General features: G+C 55.7%; 1 protein-coding gene and 1 long non-coding RNA gene across 3 annotated transcripts in view; one reads left to right on the forward strand and one right to left on the reverse strand.

Moving 5' to 3' along the window:
• FIGNL2 (fidgetin like 2) overlaps nt 1–15706 on the forward strand; it is a 32411-nt gene extending 16705 nt beyond the window's left edge. Inside the window, exon 2 of the mRNA XM_058742731.1 lies at nt 11121–15706. Coding sequence (XP_058598714.1) covers nt 11132–13111 — 1980 coding nt within the window. The 5' untranslated portion in view covers nt 11121–11131 and the 3' untranslated portion in view covers nt 13112–15706. The remainder of the gene's footprint in view (nt 1–11120) is intronic.
• On the reverse strand, nt 1175–6578 carry LOC131519587 (uncharacterized). Of its 2 annotated transcripts, none has more exons than XR_009265708.1 (2): nt 5640–6578; nt 1175–1406 (listed from the first exon to the last, which is right to left on the reverse strand). It is a non-coding gene; the product is annotated as an uncharacterized LOC131519587 (long non-coding RNA). The 2 variants fall into 2 exon arrangements; XR_009265709.1 differs by having other exon boundaries at nt 2462–6578.
• Nucleotides 15707–18166: the final 2460 nt, after the last annotated feature.

Here is an 18166-nt window from a genome sequence, read left to right on the forward strand (position 1 = left end):
TTGGCATTTGACATATGAGGAGTCCAGGGCCACAGCACACCCCCCTACACACCTCCCACCCCAGAGAGGAGCCAGACTGGCGGGGAGGCCTCACTACCTCGAGGAAGCAGGATCCCAAGGGTCCTGATCTCTTTACCATGTGTCCAGTGGCCTTTGATGGGAATTCCAGTGCCCCTTTTGTCCTCTCCCAGAGGCCTAACTTCGGGAAGAGAGAAGGAGGAAGATTTTTCTTAAAAAGGCTAGGTGGGGTCCTGGGGGGCTCAGCTGAGTGCCCTTCAACTGCAGCCAGATCGCTCTGGACACCCTTTCCCTATCCACTCCTGAAGGAGTCTCCCCTGGCTTTGCCTCCTGCCACCCTCACCATTTCATGCGGCTCAGACGGAGTTACCCTTTCACTCTTTCTTTGGACACAGAGGCGATTTCCGGCCTCTTTGCTCATCTATTGGCTCAAACATCCATCCATCCATTGTATAGTCTATTAAAAACTTGTTGTGTAGGGTGCCTGGGTGGCTCAGTCGGTTGAGTGTCTGAATTCGGCTCAGGTCGTACATGATCTTGTGGTTCATGGGTTCTGTGCTGACAGCTCAGAGCCTGGAGCCTGCTTCAGATTCTGTGTCTCCCTCTCTCTCTGGCCCTTCCTGGCTCGTGTTCTGTCTCTCACTTTCTCTCTCAAAAATAAATATTAAAAAAAAACACACAAAACTTATTGTGTGCCCAGCGCTGTTCTAGGTGCTTGGGGGCAGAGGATGGAAGAGAAGGAAACAAATAGCAACACTGGAACTTTTAAACCATTGTTTCCCTGATCTCAAGGAACTTTCTAGTGGGTTCAGCAGAGCAACCAGTAGGGCAGATTATGATGAGTGCTACAAGGAACAACAGGTTGAGGTGGCCAGTGTGTGATGAAGTGACAACCGTACAGAGACCTGAGGGTATGAGCGAGTACAGGTGGGAGCAGGCCTGTGTGGGGAGGCCAGTGTGGCTGGAGTGGAGGAGCCGGGGGAGAATGGCAGGAGAGGGAGAGCTAAGGGGACGTGGTGGGGCCCTGTGAAGATGCTGGTTTATTTTTTTTGGGGGGGGGGTAAATTCTACCCCCAATGTGGGGGCTCAAACTCACAACCTTGAGATCAACCCCAAGATCAAGATCGCATGCTCTACAGACTGCGCCAGCCAGGGCCCAGGGACATGGGCTTTTATTCTGAGAACGCAGAGAAGGGAGAGACAAGGCTAGAAATGGGAGGTGGGATAGGAGGCTGCTGCAGGAATCCGGGTGAGAGATGGTTGCAATCCGGATAGATTTTGAAGCAAGGGCCAATCTGATTGGCTGGTCTGAGGCGTGAGGGAGAGAAGTTACAGATGGTCCCAGGTTTTCTGGCCTGAGCAACTGGTAAGGATAAAGCTGCCATTTCCTGAGACAGGGAAGACAGGGAAGGGTAGATCGACCAGGGCGGGGCTGCGGAGCTAGGGAGCGGTGAGGAAGCGAGAGGTCTGATTTCTAGACATGTTATTATGCCAATTAAGTGTCAGGAAGAAGGTTGAATGTGCCAGTGGGGAGCGCAGGGGAGAAACCTAGGTGGAAGCATCACGTTTAGGAATCCTCAATGTACCGACACTGGTCAAGGCCACGGGACTGAATGGGGTCTCCAAGGAGTTAATGTGTAAAGAAGGCTTGGAGGACAGAAAGGAGGGCGATGAAACAGGCTGAAGGGGAGAGGGGGTGGGCAGCCCAGTAAAGAATTTTCTGGAAGGAGGGATGATGTGCTGAGGCTCCTGTTGCTGAGGTGAGGACTGATCACCAATTTATTTATTTTTAAATTCTTTTCTTAAAGTTTATTTTTGAGACAGAGAGAGAGAGAGAGAGAGAGAGAGAGAGAGAATGAGTGGGGGAGGGGCAGAGACAGAGGGGGACACAGAATCCGAAGCAAGTTTCAGGCTCTGAGCTGTCAGCACGGAGCCTGACACAGGGCTCTAACTCACCAACTGTGAGATCATGACCTGAGCCGAAGTCGGACGTTAACCGGCTGAGCCACCCAGGCACCCCTGGACTGATCACCAATTTAACAACGTGGCCTGCACGCAGGTGGCTGCAGTGCTGGGTGTGAAAGCCCGGAGGGAGGGCATTCAAGAGAGAACCCAAGGGGAGGAACCAGAAATAGTTGTGCGGACAACTCTTAAACTGTTTTGGTAAAAAAGGAAGCAGAGAGCAATGGGATGTAGCTGGGGGGAGGGGGGGTGTCAAGAGATTATTTTGAGCTTTCCTCCCCCCCCCCACCTTAAAATGGGAGAAAAAACAGTATGTTTGTAGGCTGATGAGAGGATCCTCTAGTGGGGAAAGGATGAAGGGGACAGTGGCCTAGAGCATTGACAGGGGATGGAATCAGTGCACAGGAGCAGGACCGTCCTCTGTTCTTGCTGCCCAGAGGGGCTTCAAGCGGGGCTTCAAGAGGGGCTTTGTCCAGCTTACCCAAGAAGGCAAAGTGTCCCTAGGACTGGAGTGGCCAGGAAAGATGTATGGAAGTGGAGGCCCTGCCATGGCCCTGAGGATGGGAGAGGGCTGGTTGGCAGAGGGAGGGCATTTCTGACAGGTACAACTGTGTGGGCAACAGTCTCAGGCCTGAATGAGCAGTGCTGATTTTTTCTAGATTTCTTTAGGTCCTCTGCGTGGAGAGAAAATCTGGCTTCAGAGAGGCCTGTGATGTTCACCAACAGTAAACGGGGAGGACAGGAACTTGTCCTGAGCCACAAAGGGAATCATCCTGACAGTAACATACCTGTCCAGACCATTCCCACTCCTCGAGCTCATGGCAAGTGCTCCAGTCCTCATCTTTCCGTGGACCTCCCCTTGCCCTGACCAGCTACAAGTTCTTTACCATTCTCCAGCGCAAGATTGAGCTTGGGGACAGGGAGGGAGAGTTCAGATCTCAAGAGCCGATCCTTGATCTCCAATTTACATCCGTGCCTGACCACTGTCTGTAGAGGTGGGAAAACACCAACCAGAGGGAGGAGGGCCCTTCGGACCTTGGCAGGCTACATCTCCTCCCTGGGACTCAGTGTCATCTATAAATACTATCTACTTAGGTGGGGCCTTGTGGGCAGTGATGGCTGAACCCATGTTGTCAGCGTTTCCTCTTCTCACTGGCCTCAAGTTCATGCACAGACCCCAAGTCTTCCATCCTCACACACGCATTTTAAGTGCTGCCCTGAGGGGTGCCTGGGTGGCTCAGTTGGCTGAGCATCCAACTTGGGCTCAGGTCACGACCTCACGGTTCGTGGGTTTGAGCCCTGCATTGGGCTTGTTGCTGTCAGTGCAGAGCTGGCTTTGGATCCTCTGTCCCCTTCTCTGCCCCTCCACTGCTCGTGCTCTATCAAAAACAAATAAAACATTTAAATGCTGCCGTGATTCCCCGGCCCACCAAAGATAGCCTCAACTGTCTATGAACCACCAGAATTCATTCTTTTCTCTTTTCCTCCCTTTTTCCCTCCCTCCCTTTCTTTCTTTTGGCCAAGGCCGCTTTCACCTTATCTCTCCTGTTAGAGGATAGAGTCCCTGAGGGTGGGTCACAGTTTGACCCAATTTTGCATCTCTAACAGCCAGTTTGGCCCTCTGGTGTCATGAGAGTGTCTGCTGGCTCCGTGAGACCGCAGATCTGTGGACAACAGGCTGCAGCCCTAGCGACATGAAGTCTGGCAGCCACCTCTCTGGCCTCCTTTGGCTTATCCCCTAAACACATATTGAGCCCTGCCCAAGCTAGGCCCTGTGCCGGGACCCAGGGGGGCTCCCCAGGCAGGGTTCTGGCAGTCTGGCTGTGTTAGGGGCTGCTCTCCGGCCTGGACTTGGGGCAGAGGTTCCTGAGTGGCGGGTGCAAGGCTGTGGCAGGTGACCAGTCCTCGGTTCCCCTCGTCGCCCCTCCCTCTCCTCTCCTGTTGCAGTAACTGGGGTTGGCACGAACGGGCAGGGGCAGGGGCAGGACCCAGTAGTTGGGGGGAGGGAGGGGACAGCCCAGTTTGAGTTCTGCCAGGCGGACAGAGACCCCCGGGGCACCAGTTGTGAGCAGGAGACAAAAAGCCTGGGACAAAAGGCCTGTGGGAGCCGTGGTGAATAGATTAATGAGATTTCCATAGGCGGCCCAACAATGGGATTCTCCACTCCAGCCTCTTTGTCCCAGGCTGAGATAATGGAGGCTGAGGAGCTTGCCCAGGAGGACGGCCTTGTGCCTGCTGCACTCAGGTCTGGAGCAGCCACACAGCTGCCCCTCCTCCCCTGTCCTGCCCCCAGCCCTGTCCATGGGTAATGGCATTTGGAATCAGAGAATTTCTGTAAGATCCAGAGGGGTGTCAGGAGCCTCCTCAGGGAGTCGGAGGGGGCTGCTGGCACTGCGTGGCTGGGGTCCCCTCCCATGGCATCTTGTATAAAATTGGCTTGGAAGGGTTCCTAGTGGGAGAAAAGTTTGCTGTCCGCTGCCTCAATCAACTGTCCTTCGACGCCTGAAGAAAAGGAGGCTTAAAGAGGCTAGGTGTCTTGCCCTCGGTCACTGCAACCGTGGAGGGTGTCCGCGGGCCTGGGATGCCAGGGTAGGGGTGGAAGAGGAGGGTCTACAGGCCTGTGTGAGGGAAAACATGCCCTCCCTGCGTATCTCTCCTTTATTCGCACCCTACGTTGCCACATGCTCCACTTCCGACACCCACGTAGGGGTTTCCACATGGCAACCAGTTCCGTCACACCAGCTGGACGTCCTACAAACTGCACTCAACATCTACCTGGAGATAGCATCAGATCCTATCGGGTCAGGGCTCAGTCCCACGAGACTGCCCCACTTCAGATGCCAGTCGACAGTCCAGACGGTCACCTGTGCTTCTGACCTGTGGCTCTAAATCCCACGGCCCCCTCCCTCCTTGGGTCCGATTAATTTGCTAGAGGGGCTGAAAGAACGCAAGAAACCAGTTTACTCACTAGGCCACCGGTTTATTATCACAGGGTGTGACTCAGGAACGGCCGGCTGGAAGAGATGCAAGCGGCAAGGTGTGGGAAAGGGCGTGGGGCTTCCAGGCCCTTCCAGCACGTCCATGTGTTCACCGCCCTGAAGGGATCCAAACCCCATCCTTTTGGGGTCTTGTGGAGGCTTCCTCACATAGCCACGATTGAATAAATCATTGGCTGTTGGGGACTGAGCTCCACCTCTAGACCCTCGCCCTTGGGCAGGGAGATGTGGGGCGTGATCCAAAGTTATAACCCCCTAACCAAGGCTTGTTCTTCGGGCAACCGGCCTCCATCCTTAGGTTACCTTGGGGCTTTGAATACCCCACCCACTTTGTCTTCATGGCTCTGAAGCAATTCCAGCGACTGAGGACAAGACCATTCCATAAGGCAAGGTGCTACCATTGCTCTTACACTTAGGACATTGCAAGGGGTTTTGGAACTGTGAGCCAGAACAGTGGACACAAACCAAATATATGTTTCTTATTATAAATCACACTCACTATCGCAGCCTGTGTCAGGCCTAATGCACCAGTGTCCTGGGCAACGGCCCATAGGGACTGAGACTGGTGCACTGGTTTGGCCATTTGTGAAGGCCCAGTCTCTCATCCATCCTGGAAGACTTCCTAAAAACAAGGGGGAGGAGTTTAAGGGATTCTTTACTTACCCTTCCATCCAGTAATTCTTGCCATTGCTATCAGTCACCTGTGAGTTTGAAGGCCGCACTCTCTGGGTGGAGTCCAATGGTGTTTCACCCTCCTGTGTGGAAGAGGGCCCCGGCATCTTCAGGGGTCTGCAGAGATAGAGCTTCGTGACCTTACTTCCCAAACAGTGCAGCCACAGGGAGTTTTCACTAGGGTCCTAGCCAGTCCCGGGGGAGGTCACAGACCCAAAGAAAGACCTGTCCGCCCAGCCTAGGGGTGTGACCCCTAGGACCACACCTCCCGGGCTGTTTTGCAGTGAGGACATGAATCCTCTCCTGCTTGGGGAGCACAGGAGACTTGGGACCCCCCAGCAGGCAGATGCTTCCAGCTGGATTTGAAGGATAAATGCAAAGCACGTGAGGCACAGCCACATTCCCAGGCAAACACAGAAACGTGCTTCCACAGGAACAAGATGAGCATGATAAAGGCCATCACAGGGTCAGGTTCTTCTCTGGCTGGGAGAACCAAGGGCTAGACCAGGGAGGCAGTGCAGCCAAGAGTAAGGGCCTGGGCTCTGTGGTCAGACTGCTGGGATCTGAATCCCGCTCCGCTATGTAACAGCTGTGTGACCTTGGGATGTATTAATCTCCCTGCACCTCAGTCTCCTCATCTGTAAAGTGGGGACAATGACAATAGTAGTAGTCTCATAGGGCCATTGTGGGGGCTACATAAGACAATGCACGGAAGCCACAGAAAAGGGGCTGGCTCTCTGAGCCTAGTGCTGGAGTGCTCTGGTGCTGATGATGGACTAATCTGTCATATCAAAGCTGGAAGGAATTTCCCTCACAGAACATCTTCCAAGTTCCTCCAACCCCCAGGGGAGTTATTCAGAGTCACTCAGCAAGGTTAGGCCACTGCTTGGGTTCTTAACTGTACCATTTATCACACAATTTTGTATCCTACATGGGACATATATATTTTATATACTTTATTTATTATTCATTTTTAAAATTTTTACTTTTTAATTTTTGAGACAGAGAGAGACAGAGCATGAGCAGGGGAGGGGCAGAGAGGGGGGGAGACACAGAATCTGAAGCGGGCTCCAGGCTCTGAGCTGTCAGCACAGAGCCCGAAGCGGGGCTTGAACTCACGGAGTGTGAGATGATGACCTGAGCTGAAGTCGGATGCTCAACCAACTGAGCCACCCAGGAGCCCCGATACATTACTTTTTAAAAAAATGTTCATTTATTTTGAGAGAGCGAGAGAGAGCGAGCGAGCACATGAGCTGGGGAGGGGCAGAGAGAGAGAGAGAGAGAGAGAGACAGAATCCCAAGCAGGCTCTGCACTGTGAGCGTGAAGCCCGATTCAGGCCTTGACCCGTGAACCAGAAGATCCTGACCTGAGCCAAAACCAAGAGCTGGACACCAAACTGACTGAGCCACCCAGGCGCCCCTATACATTACCTTTTTAAATCTTGTGGCCACCCTTCAAAGGATATGTTATGCATTTTAACAGATGGAGAGGTTCAGTGAGGTCAGGTAATCTGCTCAGGGTCACATAGTGTCTGAGTGTGGATTCAAACCCAGGTCTCGCGGAGTCAGAGCGGACACTTACCCTAAGTCCCCAGGGCCTTTCCTTACTTCCAGCTCAGCTGATGCACGGCATTGGAGTGTGGCCTATGAACCTGGAAGGAGACCACTCCAGGTGCGGGAGGCTGAATGGCAGGAGCTTGTGGGCTGGGCCACAGGCAGGCCCAGGGTCACTGTGAGAAGAGGAGGGCTATAACTGGCCTGGTGGGGGGGGGCGGGCAAGGAGACAGCATGGTCTCCCCCCTATCCTCCCCCACCCCACCCTTCTGAGTCAGGAAGGGGCAGAAGTCAAGGCTGTTGTGGGCGTGGGTGTGGCAGGAGGCACCCAACTGATACTGCCCCTAAAGCTTGAGACTGTGTGTCTATACACGTGGGCCTGTGGCTGTGTGCATCTGTGGGTGTTCCCAGCGGTACGTGTGTGCATGCGGGTATGTCCTCAGGCTCACATAGACCAGCACTCTCAGCCTATGTGCAGGTCAGGCAATGTCACCTCCTTCCCTTCCCTGCAAATTTCTGTCCTCTCATTTTCCTTGGGTTGGTTGATTGAGCTTACTCCTTGGGCAGTTTGACTGTGGCCAGACCTTTGTTCTTTCCCTTGGAAGAGGTGAGAGGAAGTCTCCAGATGCAGTCTATGTGACTAAGTTCAGCAGAACCTGCTGACTCGGTCCTCTGCTCCCCAATGAGTGGTCTAAAGGACCTCTAGTAGAGGCCGTATGGTGAAAGAGAAGGGGCAGAGGGATGGGCTGGTAGCTAGTGGGGGACTTGGGGTCCAGGAGGTCTTTTTGAAGGTGGGAAAGAATTAAGCTTGCTGTGGGGAGGGAGCCAAGGGGTGGAGTAGTTCATTGATGGTGGCAAGGTCCCTACCGGACCGCAAAGTGGATGTAGATGTAGATGAAGGTGGAAACAGAAGGCCAGAGGTGAGGGAACTGTGCCCTTGGCTAAAATGAGAAGAGAATTACCTGGAATGGAAGGGCCAGTATCTGAGGGGATGGAGGGGAGAGACCAGGTAGGTGGCATGAGCTGCCAGGGACAGGTTCCCTCTAGAGAGGGACTAGGAGCTGCCTAAAAGGGGTGAAGCCCAGAATAGGATAGTAGGTGTGAGGCTGGGAGGACAGGTTTGGAGAGCTGGAGGTGGGTTCCCTGAGTCCACAATTGCTGAGATGGAGAGGTTCGGTGATGACCAGGGCCTGAGTATGCTGGTCTTGAGGGTAAGGCCTTGAGTGGAGATTGCTGCAGGCCAGGGCAGGAGCTGAGTGAGAGGGGCAGGGAGGACACCATTGTGACAGGAGAGGTGGGGAGCAGAGGGTTTGGGAAGGGGCGAAGGAAGTTTTTCGTAAGTCCAGATCCAGAGCTTTCCTTGCTGTGTCTCTGTCCTTCTGAGAGGGGCCATGCTTTTTCCCCAGCATGCTGGGGCGGCGGGGGGGGGGGGGGGGGGTAAGTGTGATCAAGGTCAAGTCTCCTTTTCCATATTAAGAAGACAAAGCACAGATAACAGAGAACAGAAAAACAAACAGGTTTGGGGTCCATGTCACATCATAGTATTTGCATTGGTAGAACCTTGAGGTTCCATCATCGTATAACCCTGCAAACCAGAACCACTTGTGATTTCTGATGTCCCAGGACATTACCCCCTCTGACACTAGGTAATGCCTCTGTTCTCCAGAGACCCCTCTCAGCAGGGGCTGGAGAGATGCGTATCTACCCTCCAGGGACCTCATACTCAGTTCTGCCGTCTCTGCTCTGAACCTCTTGCCACTGGTGGCCGGGCTCTCCTCTCCACCTCAAAGAGGTCTACTTCCCTTTTTAGCTTTAGTACCTATGGCTCATGCCTCCCTTAGGGCGGTGGGAATGAGAATACAGTTTTACTTTCAAACAGTGTCCTGCTGACAGCAGGTCCTAGCCGTAGGAGGTGGTGACATCAACAGAGGTCGTGCTGCCAACAAGCAGCTGCAAGAAAGGGCAACTGAAGAGAACCCCAGAGCCACCTGACGATCTGCAGCCTTTTCTACCACTCCCCCCCCACACACCCCATGGTACAAATCTAGATTTGTAGATTATGACAACTTTCCGGAAGGTGGCAGTAGAGTGTCTTGAGGAAGGGACTAGGGCGAGTAAGCTAACAGAGCCCTGGCTTTCTGAATGCATTGTGCTGGAACCTTCTGGCCTGCCTGGCCAACTTGGTCCCTCACCCTTCAAGGTCCAGTAAAGACACCTCCTTCCTGCTGAGGTCTTGTTAGCCAGGCGTGGCACATTTCCCTGAGCCCCAGAGCCCCTGGCATACACCTGTTTTCCCACCTCATAAAGGATGTCGTCTACTTGTCTAAACCTTTCATTCTGCCCCTTTGCCTGGCACAACACTTAGTATTCGCTCAATAAAAATTTGAAGACAGAATATTGAACCTGTAAGTTTAACATGTCTTATCAAAAGCTTAGGTTTGAGAAATAATCATTATCAAAATGGTCTCTGGCATGCCATGGGCCCATTTCACCTTTGAAATTTAATCCTCAGATCAGGCCAGCCCATTGGAGACATGTGCCTGGGAAGAGTTGTTCCCCAGGCCCTGAATCCTTTACCAACCAGTGTTCGGCTCATGCCTTGACTGGTGCTCAGGACTAGGGTAAGAAACTTGTGGGGGACATTTGTGCCATGTTTATGGCATGGCTAAGAGGACACTATTTATTACATCTCGCAGGTCTGCTTCCTGAGGTCCATGAAAAAATGTTCCAAGATTTCTATGCCACCGACGGTTTTGCTTGAGTATGGTTGGTGCTCTTTGTTTTGCAACATGTTTTCGGTTGCTGGGAAGCTCAGAAACAAATCTGTGACGCACTTTCCGTGACGTGTACTAACTGTCCCCCCTCTTCTCTGGAATGTGATTTGTCTATTCTAAAATTTTTTTTTTTTTCAACGTTTATTTATTTATTTTTGGGACAGAGAGAGACAGAGCATAAACGGGGGAGGGACAGAGAGAGAGGGAGACACAGAATCGGAAACAGGCTCCAGGCTCCAAGCCATCGGCCCAGAGCCCGATGCGGGGCTCGAACTCACGGACCGCGAGATCGTGACCTGGCTGAAGTCGGACGCTTAACCGACTGCGCCACCCAGGCGCCCCTAATTTGTCTATTCTAAATAACACTTCTGCATTGTGGTGAAACACATTTTGGGAATGAGGCAGATGGCGGTGCCTGCCTGGGCGCACAGCGAGCGTGTGCAGGGATGGGTCTGGAACCCAGGTGCTCTGACTTCATCAAGCAGAGACTGAAACTAAGCGGAAAGGAAGTGAACGCTTCTGGGTCAGCCACTGGGGTTTCCTAAGGACCATGAGGCACTGCCTACAGACGCTGGAATCTCTGACTTCAGGCCCAAAGAGGGCCCTGGAACCTCGGGGAGGGCTGAGGTGCACAGAGTACCCAACTGCTGAGCCACTCATCTTTATACAAACCTAGTGTTTCTGTAATGCCTAGCGCCTGGTGGGTGTGTAGCAAACATGTATTACTTGAGCCCCACCTGGATTTGACTATTCCCAGGGGTGGGGTGTCTCACCCATCGACTGACCATTGACTCCATTAGGGCTGGAAGTAAGGACCAGGTGTTCTAGAGGGCAGCGCTCCCGTGGCTGGGACAAAATCATCATCATATTGCCTTTAAGGTGAAGTTAGGGTCAAACATCTCGTTTCCAGATCTCTTTGAGGAAAGTATTTTCAGAGAACTTTAATCCTGGAACGTGCCGGGTAAGGCAAGTACTGTGTAGCTGGTGCCTGGAGAAGGGTGGCTCGGGAGGGTGCAACGGTGGATGGTGGAGAGCAGCCCGTTCCAAGCTGCCATCCAAGCCGCCTGGCCTGTGGCTGGCGGGTGGTGGGTCCTCTGAGGCTCTGCGGAACCTCTCTAGGCGCGTCTCTCCCTCTCGCCCGCAGCTCTGTCGAAGATGCACTGGACACCGGAACACGCCCAGCCCCTCAACCAGTGGCCAGAGCAGCACCTGGACGTCTCCTCCACTACCCCGTCGCCGGCCCACAAGTTGGAGCTGCCCCCTGGGGGTCGCCAGCGCTGCCACTATGCTTGGGCACACGACGACATCTCTGCCCTCACAGCCTCCAACCTCCTCAAGCGCTACGCGGAGAAGTACTCAGGGGTCCTGGACTCGCCCTACGAGCGCCCCGCGCTGGGCGGCTATGGCGACGCCGCCTTCCTCAATGGCGCCAAGGGGGACCCCGAGCCCTGGCCAGGGCCCGAGCCACCCTACCCCTTGGCCTCACTCCACGAGGGCCTCCCGGGAACGAAGTCGGCCAGTGGGGGCGGCTCCGGGGGCCTCGGGGGCTCGCCGGTTTTAGCCGGGAACCTGGCTGAACCCCTCTACGCCGGCAATGCGTGCGGGGGCCCGTCGGCGGCGCCCGAGTACGCGGCGGGCTACGGCGGGGGGTACCTGGCCCCCGGCTACTGCGCGCAGACGGGCGCCGCGCTGCCCCCGCCGCCCCCCGCCGCGCTACTGCAGCCCCCGCCTCCGCCGGGTTACGGCCCGTCGGGGCCTCTGTACAACTACCCCGCGGGGGGCTATGCCGCTCAGCCCGGATACGGGGCTCTCCCGCCGCCCCCGGCCCCGCCCCCGGCCCCCTACCTGACCTCCGGCCTGGCGGCGCCCACGCCCCTGCCCGCGCCCGCTCCGCCCCGGCCGGCGCCCACCTCCTACAGCTTCCAGGCGGCCGCTCCCGGCGCCGAGGCCGGGGTGTCGCTGAAGCGCAAGGCGGCCGACGACGGCGCGGAGGGCCGCTACCGCAAGTACGTCTACGAGCCGGCCAAGGCCCCGGCGGCCGACGGCGCCTCCTATCCCGCAACGGACAACGGCGACTGTCGGGGCAACGGGTTCCGGCCGAAGCCGCCGGGCGCCGCGGAGGAGGCGACTGTCAAGTACGGTGGCGGCGTCCCCCTCAAGGTCTTGGGCTCTCCTGTCTACGGCCCGCAACTCGAGCCCTTTGAAAAGTTCCCGGAGCGCGCTCCGGCGCCGGCTCCCCGCGGGGTCTTCGGAGTGCCGTCGGGAGAGCCCCCCAAAGGCGTGGACCCGGGGGCCCTGGAGCTGGTGACGAGCAAGATGGTGGACTGCGGGCCCCCGGTGCAGTGGGCAGATGTGGCAGGCCAAGGCGCGCTCAAGGCGGCGCTGGAGGAGGAGCTGGTGTGGCCGCTGCTCAGGCCGCCCGCCTACCCTGGCAGCCCGCGCCCGCCGCGGACCGTGCTGCTCTTCGGACCGCGGGGCGCGGGCAAAGCGCTGTTGAGCCGCTGCCTGGCCACGCAGCTGGGCGCCACGCTGCTGCGCCTGCGCGGAGCGACGCTGGCCGCGCCCGGCGCCGCCGAGGGCGCGCACCTCCTCCAGGCCGCCTTCGCGGCTGCGCGCTGCCGCCCGCCCGCCGTGCTCCTCATCAGCGAGCTGGACGCGCTGCTCTCGGCTCGGGACGACGGCGCCGCCACCGCGGGCGCGCTGCAGGCGCCGCTCCTGGCTTGCCTGGACGGCGGCTGCGGCGCGGGGGCGGACGGTGTGCTGGTCGTGGGCACCACCTCGCGGCCCACGGCTCTGGACGAGGCCACCCGCAGGCGCTTCGCTCTCCGATTCTACGTGGCGCTGCCCGACGGTCCTGCCCGCGGGCAGATCCTGCAGCGGGCGCTGGCCCAGCAGGGCTGCGCGCTGAACGAGCGGGAGCTCGCGGCCCTAGTGCAGGGCACCCAGGGCTTCTCCGGGGGCGAGCTGGGGCAGCTGTGCCAGCAGGCGGCGGCCGGGGCGGGCCTCCCGGGGCTGCAGCGGCCCCTCTCCTACAAGGACTTGGAGGCAGCGCTCGCCAAGGTGGGCCCTAGGGCCTCCCCCAAGGACCTGGACTCGTACGTGGAATGGGACAAAATGTACGGCTCCGGACACTGACGGCGCGCCGGGAGGTCGCGGGAGCAGCCGCCCCTTCCTCCCAGCCCTTCCGTCCGGGAGGGGGATGTCTTTAACCAAACCGGGCTGGGAGGGTGCCGGAGTGATGAATGTGGGCTGGGGGAGGGGTGGGGCTGCCGGTGGATTTTTTTTCGTAGGAAGGAAAATGCTTCTGCTAGGCAGATAGATGCCATATGCGCTGTGTACTCAGGTTTTTCCTATTTATTGTGGACGGGAAGCTCGCCATCTCTGCCCAGCCGACGGGCCGACCCGGGATGGGCTGGCACCCGGGGCCTAAGGAACTCCTGCGCCCTCTCCACAATCCTTTTGTCTCCTCGCGCTCTGAATGCGCCCCCCCCCCCTCCCCTTCTCTGCATTCGCGTAGTTTTTTCTCTCCGTGGCTTTGTCACTACTGACCTGTCCCTCATATGCTGGCCCTGTTTCTCTTTTGCTCCTCCCTCCCCTATCTCTCCATCTATCACCCTCTGTGCTTCTGTCTCCATCCCTTGCTCTCCAGCCTGTTTTCCCTTGGTCCTTCTCATTCAAAGAATGCAGTGTCCCTTTGCAGGAGATCTGGAAGTCCGGGGCTGAGGAGGAGGGTGTGGGGAGTTCCCTCCCACCCCATTATCCCTCACCCAGTTGTATCCTTGGGCCTTGGGGGGTGGGAGAAGGCAAGCAAAACAAACAAAACAAAACAAAACAAAAAAAACAAAACACCCAAAGAAGGGTTTTTGTTTGTTTGTTTGTTTTTGAGGGGGAAGTCCCAGAAATGTAGCTTGTTTAATATTTTAGGCCTCTTATTTTTGTAAGATGTGTAGAATTTGCTGTTTTTCGTTTTGTTTTGACAACTCAGGAAGAAACTGACCTCAGAAAGAATGTTAGACTTTGGCTGCTCTCCTGTGTGTTCCCTGCCCCCCCCCCCCCCCCCCCCCCCCCAGGAACAGATTCTCCCAGAAGACTCAGAAAGTGAAACTTGTGGGTAACGGGAGAGGAAGGCCCAGAGCCCCCACGGACACCCCTGCTCTTCCTGGGACAGAAGCGGAATGTATTTCTAGGGCTTCCTCCCCAGGTCCAAGGTTGTAGGCAGGGGTGTGGGGGAGTGGGTTGTGGGATTTGAGAGGAGGTAGGTCCTGTTGCTCTCCCCCTGAGCCCCACTCTCCAGCTTAGTGTTTTTTTCTTTAGGGTTATCCAGAGGGAGGCCCTTGCCCCCTCCCTGTCCCAGATCCAGAAAGAGAGGACCCAAATGGGAAGGTGTCCGAGGCAGAAAGTCCCCAGAGTGGTCATCTCACCTGGCCCTTCCCTAGGTAGAGATCTTCTATAACTTAGGATTCTCTCGGGAGAGAAGACCGTGTGGCCATGAGTCTGGCTGGGCACAAAACTGACTACAGACTCAGCTTCCCTGTATGTTGGGAGGCTCCAAGGAGTAAGTAGCACCAATTACAGAAGGTTCTGTGGGGAAGCGGGCCTGTCCCATTCTCCTAGGGTCCTCGGTTGGGAGCCCCAGGGGCTTCCAGAGGGTGAAAGGGATGGGCAAGCTGGTTTTCCCTGATGCTAGGAGTTTCCCTGATGCTAGGGTGGGAGTTCCACCCAAACTTTCCACCAGAAGCCAGCCTCAGGGAGGGGGCGGGGGCGGGGGCTTCCTTGTGAGAAGAATATTCCTGTCCTTCCCAGCAACTTTCCCTTGATAGGGCTTCTCTCCCTCAGGGAGCCCATTTCACCACTCTGACCTTTGGTCCAAAGCAGGAGGCAAGCCCTCACCCTACCTCTTCTCTCTCCCACCCCAGCCTCCCTCCCTGTTCCCTGCTCACCCTTCCAGCTCCTCCAGTCTCTGTACCATCTCCCACTCTCTGCTGGAAGGGTGTCCACAGGGGACATTTCAGGTGCCAAGGTGCCGAGGGCCTGTGCTGGCCTAGGGCTGCTAACAGGAAAGCTGCTCTGTTTCTCCCCCACCCCCCGCTTTTCATCCTTGATCTTTCTGGCCCTCCTCTCCTTGGAGCTGGCTGACCGCAGGGCTTTGGTGCCTCAGCAGCAGTGGGTTGCACTGCTGTAAAGGGCCCTTTGGAGGGTGCAGGGCATGAGAAGTTTCTCTCAGGTGTGTGTATGTATATGGGGGTGGGGGTGGAGGGCCCTGGGGAGTGGGGTTGGGATCTCAGCCTTCCCTTCAAGAGGCAGGCAGCTGGGGGTGGGGGGAGGAACTCACTGAGACCCAGGGCCCCCACTGCCTCCTCCACTGGCCTTGGGGAGCTTTGCACAAGGAGACAGCCCCCAGTCTACTAGCACCTACCTCATGGGCACTGGGGCAGGTGGGGGGAAGGGCAGGTCCAGCTCTGGCAATGTTGGGGGGGGGCATACCAAAGAATCCAGGGGCACGGATGTGGGGAGGACAGACTCGGCAAGCTGGTCCTCCTCTTCCTCTACCCAGACTGGGGTTGGGTTCCTCTCCTCCAGCTGTAACCATTTCTACCTCATTTTGCTGCGTGTTGTACATGGACATATTTATCTCCTGTCTGATGATGCTCTGCAGTTGTGGTCTGTCTACCTCAGAAGAGACTGTATTTTAAAAGAAAGTATTACACAGTATTAAAGCGATGACATGTGGCTTCCAGAGAATTTCTTGGGGGCCGCAGGATGTGGGGAGCCCTTGGGGAATGCTTGGGCATCCAGGGCTGCCAGGCATGTGGTCCTGTGGGCGTTTCTAGTCCTTCAGCAAACCATTACTGTGGGTCTCCCGTTCCTCATTTTGGCACAGCAAGTGCCTACCAAGTATTGGGCGCTAAGGCTACCAGGTGAAAAGCCCCTGGATAGGGAAGGCCCTCCTGTAGTTATGAGCTCCCAGAGGCTCAGAATTGGGGCTGACTCCTATCTGCAGAGCCCCAAGGTATGAGGGGAAAGAAGGGCTCACACGTTTGGTGAACGAGTGAATGGATGAATAAATGAATGCTTGGAGAAAAGGGGGCAGCTTGAAGAGGAAGGTGCACCCAGGATGTGGACAGTGGCCCTCATTGGCTTGAGCTAAGATCAGACTTTGTTCTTGGAGGGAGGGAAAGGGGGCAGAGGGCAGGCTATGGAAAGGGCCTAGTTCCAGTCTTCAGGGTCACATGGGACCCTTTGTCCACCACCATCTGTCAATTCCCAAACTCTGTCTTTGCCAGCTTATCATAAACGGAGCCTGAGAAAACTAGGAAGGAAGGAAGACCTTGCTGAAAAAGTTGTACGTAGATACCTGTCAGAGGTGTGGACCTACAGTTTCCTGAGGTCCTTGAATGCTCTAAGCAAAATTATTGAAAATGCACCAAAGTGCAAGGATTACAGTACGTGTGCACAGGGGCTCAGGGCTCAGGGCCACCCTGGGCTTTCAGGAGGCAAAGCAAGCCCGAGGGGAGAGCCTGCAAAGCAGTTTCCCCCGTAAGAGAAACAATTGTGTGCCTGGATAAGGGGGGCTCTAGGGCATTGGCCCAGGACTCAGAGACCAACCCGTCTTGGCCCCTAGAGGCCTAGACACTGTGCAGACACTGTGTAGTCCCGAGGATACAGAAATGGTTAAGCACAGCTGCTGTTCTGGAGAGCTCACGATAAAGGGTGAGAAAAGCTCAAAAAATGGATTATTTGATTATTATTATTTTTTTTTTTTTTTAAAGTAGGCTCCACACCCAATGTGGGGCTCGGACTCAGGACTCTGAGATCAAGAGTCACACGCTCTACTGAGCCAGCCAGGCGCCCCCATAATGGATCATTTGAAAATACAACTGGAAGGGGCGCCTGGGTGGCGCAGTCGGTTAAGCGTCCGACTTCAGCCAGGTCACGATCTCGCGGTCCGTGAGTTCGAGCCCCGCGTCAGGCTCTGGGCTGATGGCTCAGAGCCTGGAGCCTGTTTCGGATTCTGTGTCTCCCTCTCTCTCTGCCCCTCTCCCGTTCATGCTCTGTCTCTCTCTGTCCCAAAAATAAATAAAAAACGTTGAAAAAAAAAAATTAAAAAAAAAAAAAAGAAAATACAACTGGAAAAAGCTGCTGGGGAGGGATCATATGAAAATTGTATATTCTCACGTTTGGTACAGTATTTCGCATGTGGAAGACACTAAACAAATGCTGGACAAGTCCTTCAATTAATGATTTTCCAGATAAGTGTCCCAATGGAGGATGCACAGGCTATCTCAATGCCCAGAAGAGATTCTAACCTGCGGTGGTGGTGGTGTGTCAGAAAAACTTCCTGGAGGGGGTACAGCCCAACGAAACTGGAGGCTGGAACCCACCACGCGTGTGATTTGTTACAAGAGCATCAAGTGAGGGCAGGAGTGGGGGGAGTGGGGGTTCAGGGGAGAAATGAGGCTGGACGGATCCTTGGGACTGTACCACCTTAGCAGGAGGAACTTTCATGCCCTGTGAAGAGCCCAGGATCTGAGATGAAGGTCATGGGTGCGTGTTTGGACAGGGACTGATTTGCAAGTCATGAATTCACACACACACTGATTGAAAACATCTTTCCTGAACACCTACTCTGCACTAGTTGCCATAGGGACAACAAAAGGACCTTACAGCCGAATGGAGGAGACAGTTAAAAGGCAGAACTGCGGTGTGTTGCAGGAGAGAATAAGAGGGATTCCTAATGGAGAGGGGCAAAGGGTGTGTGCTGGGGTCAGAGAGGGCTTCCCAGAAGGACCCACTCTGGCTGAGGAGTGACTAGGGCAGAAGCGTGTGGGCCAAGAGCCAAAGGGGAGCCAGAGCCGAGGTTGCTCAGGAAACAAGGCCAGTGAGTGGGGCCCCAGCGTGTGTGCAGTGGGAGTGGGCACTTGAATAGCTCACCTTATCTAGACAAGAGGAGATGAGGGTCTGGAGGTACCTGTGGGAGGGTGGGAATTGGTAGAGTCTATAAATATTTGGTAGTCTGAGAATTAGGGATTGGATATTGGATAATGGGGAGCAAGGGGTCTAGGGTTTGTGCTGGAGGCTGAGGGGTTACAAATGGATTATTAGAGATGTGGGAGACTTGCTAAGTTTGAGGCATTAGTGGGATGGCTGGGAGTCAGGCGTTGGGCAGGCATTTTAATAGGAGGGCCCAGG

The sequence above is a fragment of the Neofelis nebulosa genome, chromosome 8, assembly GCF_028018385.1.
Source record: "Neofelis nebulosa isolate mNeoNeb1 chromosome 8, mNeoNeb1.pri, whole genome shotgun sequence".
NCBI lineage: Eukaryota > Metazoa > Chordata > Mammalia > Carnivora > Felidae > Neofelis > Neofelis nebulosa.